This window comes from Carassius gibelio, chromosome A18 (genome assembly GCF_023724105.1).
Source record: "Carassius gibelio isolate Cgi1373 ecotype wild population from Czech Republic chromosome A18, carGib1.2-hapl.c, whole genome shotgun sequence".
Lineage (NCBI taxonomy): Eukaryota > Metazoa > Chordata > Actinopteri > Cypriniformes > Cyprinidae > Carassius > Carassius gibelio.
Genome location: NC_068388.1, coordinates 14,587,873 through 14,598,703, shown reverse-complemented (window position 1 = coordinate 14,598,703; position 10,831 = coordinate 14,587,873). Strand labels below are relative to the sequence as shown.

Genomic DNA, 10,831 nt, shown 5'->3' with positions numbered 1-10,831 from the left:
TTTTTTTATGACCTGAAATGCAACACGTCTTTATTTTATTGCTTTCCTACTGATGTGGAGACTCATATTACAATAAAATAATATTGTGTGTACCCACCCTAACAAAGCTGAAATGTGGTACTTTATTCCCTAAAATAAGTTAAATCTTATCATATCCAAAAACTCGCTCACTCTGTTGTTATTTAATAGATGAAATGCATTCGAATTTTATTGAATCGTTCATGGAGACAAGTTTTTTATTAAAATATTCATATTAATCAAGGATTTATTGACTTATGATGCACCTTATTTCGAAATCTACAGAAATGTGTGCTTTCATATGTCTTTTAGTTATGATTATTTCATTTGTTCACTATTCTTTTTATTATTAATGTCTCATTTGAGTCTTAGTTTGGCTCTGATTTTGTATTTATTCCAGTTTATATGAAAAGGTTCATTTAGAGTGGATTAAAAATCATGTACAGAGTAAATCCTTTTTACTGAACATGTTAAAATTAAGTTTGAAAAAGTTGTGGGAAGTGGGTTGGTCGATGCTGAAGCGAGCGTTTAAGTTTAGCTTTTAAGTTCTGGCACTTTTAGTGGTAGACTGACACTGTTTAATGCCATGGCCGATATTAAGCTTATTTTTATTTTTTTATTTTTTTTTTTTGGCATCAGCCTTTAAATTTTTCTGTATGAAAAGTGTCAGAAACTGTATTTTAATTTTTACAGCACCGTGAATGTGCAAACTGGATCCAGGAGATATCTGCTGTCACTCAATACGCATCAATAACAAACATTAAATCCTTGATTTCTCTGCTGTGTTGTATCCTCTACTGTGTAATTTATGTAAAATTAGCATTACCTGGCCTTAATTTGAGAAAATAATGATTTGTACACAGATTTACAAGAATACTGACCAAAATATCATTACATGGAAAATATCATTACGTTTACATAATTTCAAAAAAGGCAAAGTTGTATACCAGTGAGTCACAAATTTCTAAATTGCTGATGAAATCCATTCAGTTGCAGTCTTACTCTTCTTTGATTGACTCAGAGGGACTCCAGAAACACTGGGGTGTATATCAGAGCCCTCTTTCTCAGCAGCCATCTGCCCTTGATCAGAAAACTCATCATTTCCAGCCTCTGCAACACCTGTCACAAGCAAACATGCAATGAGATCATAAATGTTTCAGCCGAATGCGTTTTTCATCATCATCAGTCAAAACATTCATCAAATGATTATGATCTTTGTGCATGCAACCTTGAGAACCTGCCTCTTTTTCATCGTTGCAGCTGGGCTCCTTTTCAGCGTTCAGCCACTCAATCAGATCCAATTTGAGGCCTCGGGTGTCCAGTCCACGCTTCTGCAACTCCTCTTTTCAGCTCATTCACTTTTAGTTTCTTCACATCCACACTCATCATGCATAACATAAAAGAAGATCTCAAATGGAAACCAGCTGTTATTTCCCAAAACACAACCACTTTTTTTAAACTGACCCATACAAAGTTTGACATTAAATATTAGACATGGATATAGATATAGATATTCAGCCGCGAAAAACTTCAATAAATTCTTACTAGATGAGTATAATTGTATACAAAATGGCTTATCTGAAAAGCATTAGAACGTAGAACTGAACACACATCGCAGTTTATTATGTTGAAACATGAAGTTTCTAGATGCGGTGCTCTTTGGCCAGCTAGGGACCTTCTACAAAGTAAATGTGAAAGTTGTGACATTTGCCAGATATGGTAATACTCAAAATTGGTGCTCTGCATTTAACCCATTCATGTGCACACACACACACACAGCAGTAAGTAGGGGACACACACACCCCGTGAACACACACCTGTTCAGCAATTAAGACAAAGCTGGCAAAGAGTGTTTTTTTGTTTTTGCAGTTGTTTTGACTTGGGTTTGAAAATCTATTTTTTACAAATTAATTTATAACACCGTTTTATTATACAACTTCAGTGGGTGTGTCTTGTTACAGATTAGACAAGCATTTTGATGGTGGTTTAAGCCAGGGGTTTTCAAACTGTGGGTCGCGACCCACTTGTGGGTCACAGAATGGAACAAAGTGGGTCGCACAAAGTCACTCGGCTGTAGCTAAATTTGCGTTTCAATGACACACACACACTCACACAGTTCAGTCTAGGGCTGCACGAATGTGACGAGTGGGGCAGGCCGAGAGCCGTGGGAATGGAGCGAGGCCGGTGGAGTGATATGGAAATGATCGACACCTGCGACACTCACCGGTCTCGAGTCCCACGGAGGAGATCGGAAGGATACAAAAGAGGAGCGATGACAGTGAAGGACGAGAGAGGAACAGGCCTGGGCTTTATTTTGTGTTTGGTTTTTGTTTGTGTGCGGCAGTCGTCCGCGAGGGGCTGTCGTGCTGTTTTGTGTTTATTTGGTTATTAAAACTTTGTTTGATTGTCCGCCTCCTCCTGCGCTGGGTGAGCAGGGCACAAACGCAGGGTTAATTGTTACACTACAAGATTTAATCATTTCCATATAACAAAATGTAACAAAAGTTCGCAATATTTCTTTTGAAGGTATTGCTGAACATTTATTTAACCATTGCAAAAATAAATTTCTGCCTGAACTAAATGTCATCCAGATTTTTTTTTTTATTATTATTTAAAATGAGTCACATCTGTTCATTATTATTATTTACCTATTTCACAATAATTTTAATCTCCAAACTGCTTTGCTTCTTATGCTTTTCTAAAAAAGTGTTGGATTGTGTTCCGGATCACAATCCAATGATCATGAATGCATTTTCTGAAGTTTACACAGATTACAGTTCACTGTAATGAGCCTGTTTCACGTTTTTATGGACACTAAATATTTTAACGTCTGTAAACAAAAGTTACAACTTCAATATTAGTAGTGACATTTTTCAGGTTTACTCTAAAATAAAATGGTTATTTTTCTTAAATACTTTATTTCTGTCATCAAACCTTTAAGTAAGATTAGGCGTACTGTCAAAGGTGTTTATTTTTTATTTATTTTTTTTGCAGTTGTTTTCATTGTCAAAAGAGATGAAAAAGTCATTTTATTTACATTCAAGAATCTCTTGCGAGACCTTCCAAAGAGTCTCCAGTATTACTGCCCCCTAGAGGAAGATACTGCAGTTGTTAATAAATTAACAAATAAAGTTGTTAATAAATTCATTTAAAATGAATAGCCATTTCAGCTTCAGAAAGTGTGTCTTGTTTCTGATTCCTAAATGAACATTTAAATTCAGGTTTACTTTAATATGTAATTCAGGACACTTGCTATTGTATGAAATTCTAATTTGTTTATAAATTCATTTAAAGCTATGCAGTTTTCCATAACAACAGCTGTTTTGTTACTGGTTTCTGGAAGAATATTTTAATGTTGGCTTTAAATTAAATTCAAAAATTAAATTTATGCATTTAGCAAGCTCTTTTATCCAAAGCGACTTACAGTGCATTAAGGCTATCAAATTTTAGTCACAGAAATAGGAGAAAAAAACATTAAACTGAAACTGAATAGCCAATTAAACTGTCCATAAAAATAAATCAGTAAAAAAAAAAAATAAAAAAAAAAATTAATAAGAGGGACCACACAAAATGCATGTTAATTTTTTAGTAGCCTACTGTCTTGAGTAAGATACTTTGCATCAAAGATGTTTACATATAGTCCACAAGACAAAATAATAGCTAAATTATGTCAGAAATTTAACTGCTCAGGACAAATAAGGGACTCATGAACACATATTAAAAAAATAAATTAAATTAATTAAATTCAATAGCATGTGTCCTGAATTACATATTACAGTAAAACCTGAATTGAAATGTTCATTTAGGAATCAGAAACAAGACACACCTTTTGAAGTTGAAATAGGAGACTGTATTGATTTTAAATACATTTATTAAAGGTCTGAATGTCAAACTCAGCCAAAACAACTGCAGTATCTTCGTCTGGGGGCAGTAATACTGGAGACTCTTTGGAAGGTTTCGCAAGCTATCCTTGAATGTCAATAGCGTGACTTCTGCATCTCTTCTGACAATGAAAACAACTGTAAAATGTTCTTTGAGAAATCTGTAACAAGACACAGCCTTTGAAGGTGATGTAGGAGACTGTATTTATTTGAAACTAAATTATGTATTGATTTAATTGTCATAATGATCATAAGTGTCCTGTTATAGTCCTGTTCTAGTTCTGTGGCTAAAACCACTATCAAAATGTTCTTCTAGGAATCAGTAACAAGATACCCTTTGGATTTTAGAAAGAAAACTGCATGCATTTTAAATTAATTTATTTGCAGATTTTAGTTTAATTCCATAGCATGTATCCTGAATTATAAATGAGAGTAAAATCTACATGGAAATGCTCTTTTAGGCCAAATTAACCAGAAAAACCTTTTGAAGTTGAGATGGAAGACTGTATGCATTTTAAATTAATTCATAAAAGTTTGAATGTCGAACTTAGTCTTAACAAATGCACCATGTTCCTCTAGGGGGCAGTGTACTGCAAAATCTGTGAAAGGCTTTCTGAGCTTTTTGCGCTATCCTTACATTTCAATAATTTATTTATTTATTTATTCATAATAGCATAATTCATTATAGCATGTGGTGTGCTATAGTTCTGCAAATTCAAGCCATGTCTAACTGTTATTCTATGAACCAGTAAGAAGACATAGCCTTTAAAAATGAGCTAAAATGCTGTTCAATTATCTTATGAATGTAAAAGATACATAAAAAGTTGGTTTCTATGAACCAACAACAAGAAACACCTTTGAGGTTGAAATGTCAGACTCCGTGTATTTTAAATTAATTTATTCGCATTTCTGAAGTTTAAACTCAGTCAAAGCAACTGCAATGTGTTCCTCTAGGGGGCGATGTATTGTACATCTTAAGCTTTTTCTCAATTTTTACATTTCAGTAAGTTTTTTCATTTTATATTTGCGTGAATAATATCAACATTAAAATGTTCTTTTAGGAACAAGTATCAAGAAACCCTCAGAAACTGTGATAGAAGAATACATTTATAGGAAATTAATTGATATATTTCACGTTTTAATATCATGTTGTCTTTTAGTTCAGTGAATAAAAACGTTTGTTGAGGAACCACTAACAAGACACACCCTGTGAAGTTAAAATAGAAGAGTGTATTTACTTTACATTGCCTGATATATTCATTGACATTTATGAACCAGTAAGAAGGCACGTTCTTTGAAATTGAGATGGAATACTGTATGTTTTTAAAAAAGAATGTGTTAACAGATTTAATTTAAAAGTAAACATGGCCAAATAATTTGTTGTGCTCAGTGCTAACTGTTAGCCACTCATACTGTAGTTGCAATCCTTGAAATGGTGCACGGTGCACCAAACTTTTGTTAGCGAATTCAGTCTGAGTAGTTTATCCTTTCTCAGTTATTCCCCTTTTGTCTGCAAAAGATCGGCTTGAAAAAGGCATTTAGTAGATCGGCAACAAAATCTGGTGTAGGCAACAAAATCTGGTGTAGGCGACTGCGGATGTCATTTTCTTTTCGTTTAACATCACTCTCATACCTTGGAAACTAAACACTGGGGCGCAGTTTTTTCAAATTGTACTTCAACCCTGTTGCCGCGGGTTGTTTTTCATGTCTGCTGGTTGAAGCAACCTCAATAACATGATATTTATCCCCTGGAATGTGAATTTTACCAGGAGAATTTTACCCGCAAAACATGTGTATTTTACTCCTGGAGGGCTGACCCCCCATGGGGGACCCCCCTCGAATGTGTTTGGATGAGTTTTGTCGAGAAAACCTGGAAACTCTGGCCGGGGGAAGCACTGGGCACGTCGCTAGACCCCGAGGGCATGCATTCATTGAATTTCAAAATTTCATTGGCTGATTCTGTGACTAATGCTTGTTACAAATCAGATGCAACGTCTTTGAACAAAAGGGAAGCACTATCTGTGCCATTTTGTGGACAGACAAATGAAAATGGTACCTTAATACATAATAATGAAAACATTTTTCACACAATTTTATTTTTTATAGGGCCAGTAGAGAAGCCCCTGCTGACCCTGACGGCCCACCACTGGTAACACACTCATTTAAGTCTACATATTAAACTGTGTGCATCCTAAATTAAGTTATTTAAACTGAATTTAAATCTGAATGTTAAAGGGGTCATATGAGGCGATTTAAATGTTTCCTTTCTCTTTGGAGTGTTACAAGCTCTTGGTGCATAAAGAACTGTAAAGTTGTAAAGAAAGACTAAAGTCTCAAATCCAAAGAGATATTCTTTATCAAAGTTAAGACCCCCCTAAAACGGCTTCTTCAAACACGCCCCCATGTCTACGTCACTATGTGGAGATATTTGTGTAATGCTGCCCAAATGTGTGTTGAGCTTGAGCGACAGAGAGAGAGGGGGTTACAGAGTGGAGTCAGTTGTTTTAACCGTTGGTGGCTTGTGTTCTGCAAAAACATATGAGCTGAGCTTCATCACTGTCTGTCACACCAATCTGTTCCCTTTTCAGGCTTGAACTAATGGTAAAACTAAGGACATCATTAACTGTCTTTACATTTATTTTGAAACATGATGCTCCCGATTATGGAAAGGGGCATTTCATATCCAACGAGTGCTTGCGGTGTTCGTCCAATCACAAAGCACTGGGTCAGCTGGCCAATCAGAGCAGACTGCACTTGTCAGAAGGAGGGACTTCGTAGAAAGCAATGCGTTTGAGAGAAGCGGGGCATAGAGGACCTACAATAATGTACAGTAGGCTATTTGAAAAATAATGTGTTTTTTTAACATTAAAGCATGTCAACATATTCTGTTACATCAAATACACAAAATAATGATTTTCAGACAGTCCCTATCCTGCACTGTTACATTTTAAGGTCTAACAATACCTTAAAGCAGATTAAAACAAATAAAAAACATTGTGTGTTCTCTTCTACATTTGAAAACAAGTACAATACATTATGTTTCTTGTCCTTGTGCTAAATCGTTAAAGAACTACTGAGATTCCAAAGCTGAATCTCTGACAAATGTCAAACGTATGACCAACTTGGTTTTAAACTAATAGGGTGGGTCATTTACACATGCTAACTGGCTAAATCACGGGCACACATAAGTTGTTTAGTAAATGCACTGGCAAACAAGCACATCTATTATAATTCAGTTAATGCATTCACATTATGATTGATGTGATATAATGAGAAATGGCATATGCACATGACATGTCTGATTTGTCAAGCTACAAAAACATGTTGTGCCAGCTAACTCAGCTCATGTAAATTGACGTGCATTTCTCTAATGAAAATTCATTGTCAGTAAACAAGCTGTCATGGGCTTGTTGTTCAGCTGAAGAAGTGTGAGTGGTGTAAACACAGGACTACGACTCTGTTCTGCGGGGTGCATCAGCACAGAGCAGCAGAACACATACTGGATGTTGTTTGAGTGCTGCCACCTACTGGACACATCCAGAACCTACCGACGGATGGCTTACAAGCATGAGTCTTAATTCCATACCTTTATTCAGTTCATCATCCAGCCAGTCAGTGTATACTAATGTTACTCTTTTATTCATCTAATACACAATTATATGTATATATATATGAAGGATAAAATAATTTTTGTAGAAAAAACTATGATCTTTACTAAACTGACTTAATACAACACATTATTGATTAATAATGAAGTATATGAAAATTTACAGGGTTTCCCAAATATGACAGGGATATGAAGGGGGGGTTTAGTTTTTTTTTTTTTTTTTTTTTTTTGAATTTTGCCCTGTCCATTTTTCCTTCTGTCTTGAAAAGTGTTCCAGTCCCTGCTGCAGAGAAACACTCCATAACAGGATATTACCACCTCCATGCTTGATGGTGAGCTGTATTGGATTTCCCCCAGACATTTCATTTGGTGTTGAGGTCAAATAATTCAATGTTAGTGTCATCTGCCTCAGTATCTTCAAGCTGTTTTGGCAAAGCTCAGTCGTGACTGCATGTAGCCTTTCTTGAGGAGTGGCTTTTTTTTCTTGCAACCCTCCCATACAAGCCACATTTGTGTAGTATTGAGTATTTGTGACATTGTTGTCACATGCACACAATGACCACTCTTTGTCATAAATTCCTGCATCTGCTTCAGAGTTGCTGTAGGCCTCTCGGTCGCCTCTCTGACTAGTTTGGCTCTTTCATCCAGTTTGGAACTACATCCTGATCCAGAGAGAGGCTGTCTTGTAAGAAATAACTTCCTCTTCTTAATAATAAAGCCCGTGACATTATTATTATCATTTTTTATATCTATATCCTGACTTGTGCCTGTCCACTATTTTATCCTGGAGATCTTTTGACACTGATGTCTTTGTGTGGCATTGAGAAGGTGATTAGTTACACCTGATCGAGAGAAGTCACTTTTGGGAGGGTAGTGAACCTTTTTTCAACTCAGATTCTGGCATTTTTTTATTATTATTATTCTTTTTTCTGTCATGTTGGTTATATCTTTCTTTTGGATGTTATAAGTTGCACTGAGTAAATACAGCTGGATAAAACAAAAACTGTATCCATCTTCCTTTCGGGCTAAAAAGCAACAAAATGTGATCATTTTAAAGAGGGGAATTATTTTCTATACCGAATGTATTTGAGCAAAAAAAGTTATATTGTGGAATAGTTTTACAACTGGAAAAATATATAGTTTCCATTTCAGTGTATTTTAAAATGAAACTTATTCCTGTGAGGCAATGTTGCTCAGCAGCCATCACGTCAGTCTTCAGTGTCACAAGCCTTGAATAAAGTGAACAATGAGGTGCTAAAACTTGCATGTGTTTTCTTAAGAATGGCATTTCATAACCACAAAAAGTTTTCACAATTTTAATACAATAAAGATACAAAAAACCCACTATCAGAATATTTCACTTTATTTTACTATCATATATATACACCCATATACAAATGGCATATTAAATACAGCAGTAATTTACTGTAATGGGAGAGATGGGCTCCCTGTTCCTATACTGAGGGACACATCCATATTTACCATATGGAATTCGTCGTTCAAGTATCAAAAAGTGCATTTTCAAATCATTAATAAATGATGAATGCCCAACTCCATCAGCATCTTATATGAAGAAAATCTTCTGAAATAACCTCCAAACTGATGAGCAGAATGATAAGTGGTCAAACGTTGCCAATGTTTTAACATTGTCATCAAAAAACTAGAACTTTCGATTGAAAACAGCATCATCCAACTAAACAAATAAGGAATAGGAAGCTTTAATTGTGTTATACTGGTGGCCGGTCATTTAATCACACACGATCATTCCTTGTTTATATAGCCTTGGATTTCCTTGTGTGTGTGTGTGTGTGTGTGTGTGTGTGTGTGGGACGGCTTAACCGAGACTTTGTGTGTGTGTGTGTGTGTATGGTAGTGCTGCACCACTACCGATATGTATAAATCAGTCTCTTGATTTAGACTTAGAAAGGGTATTTTAGTGATTTACATTGTTACTAGGTACTTGGAGCCGGGAGGGACAACAGAAGTCTATTAACCTCTCTAATCTGGGCATCCAGTGTCTCTGTGGCTAGTGCAAGCTCTCCTAGTTGTGTGTGAAGGTTGTTAATGGTTTGTGCAAACTCCTCTTCCTTGCGTCTGGAGTTGGTGGCCTGACGGCTGTACTCAAACACCATGCAGCCTCCGCCGATGATGAAGATGATAGCCTCACCGAGCAACTCTGCTCCAAGCTCTGCAGCGGTCTCTTCATTCAGAGGTTTGATGACGGAGCCACGGAAACCCATAATTTTCATCTTTGATCTCATCTCGATCCAGTGATACGCTACGGAGAAAACATGAGGCACCACATGGAATTACATGACAGACATATTTCAACAATTTACTTTAAAAGTCAAGATAGATTTTGGTTTTGCCTTTACGCTCAAGATAACCAACATCACAGAGACAATTGTATAAAAAATATGTATATATATATATATATAATATTAAAAAAAGAGACTAAATTATGAAAACTATAATATAAAAAAATTGACTAGCATGTAAAAACCACAATATAAAAATACATTAAAATATACTAGTATTTATTTTATTGAATGAAAAAAAAATGTAAATGGCACAATAATTGATTTAATTATCATTAAATTAACTACTTCTGCCAGAAAAAATATATACTGTACAAACAAGACTACATAACAACCAAAGAAAAAACTTGTATTAGACATAGTTCGTATTGCTTATATAATATATATACACCTTTAATAATATTTACATTATATTTTTTCTATAGATTTTATATATAAATCTAACTATATATTACTTTGTAAAATTTATAATCAAATAATTTTAACTAGCAGCTAAAGGCACTTTCGGTTACTCAAGGACACTTGAGTCCCGCCCTCTTCAAGCAAACTCGAGCATTTGTGTAAAGGGAACCTTTTTAATATCTAAATTGTTTCTGGATAAATCATCTGTTGTTAAAATCATCCAATGACAACATCGCGGTAGTCGTGATTGGCTGAGTAGCAAATACAAGCAAACGGCTATTGGCTGTGTTCCTCGACATTTACGCGCGCACACACACACACACACGAGGACTGACGTCATCATATCGTTAAACACGCACAACCAAAATGCCAGCTTACCTTGGGCCGGAGGAAGGCAAATATAATTCTTAAAGAATCCACTTCTCCGCGCGCCTGCTTTTATTCTGTTAGCCACTGGTTTGCTCAATTGTCGTACGCCCAGATAGAGCAGCTTTGCAATCGGAAAGGCACCGACGACCATCTTGGCGGAAAATGCGTCATCTGAGGAGGCGGGATGATAAGGACGTCATGTGGATGATGCTCATGTTTAATGTTAATGACGCAAA

At 35.7% G+C, this 10,831-nt stretch overlaps 1 protein-coding gene across 1 annotated transcript; it reads right to left on the bottom strand.

Moving 5' to 3' along the window:
• Positions 1 to 8,851: 8,851 nt before the first annotated feature.
• Positions 8,852 to 10,772, bottom strand: LOC127934025 (optic atrophy 3 protein homolog). The gene is made up of 2 exons (XM_052531191.1): positions 10,605 to 10,772; positions 8,852 to 9,784 (listed from the first exon to the last, which is right to left on the bottom strand). Exons 1-2 carry the CDS (start codon positions 10,744 to 10,746, stop codon positions 9,459 to 9,461), a joined length of 468 nt encoding a protein of 155 aa, XP_052387151.1. The 5' UTR covers positions 10,747 to 10,772; the 3' UTR covers positions 8,852 to 9,458.
• Positions 10,773 to 10,831: the final 59 nt, after the last annotated feature.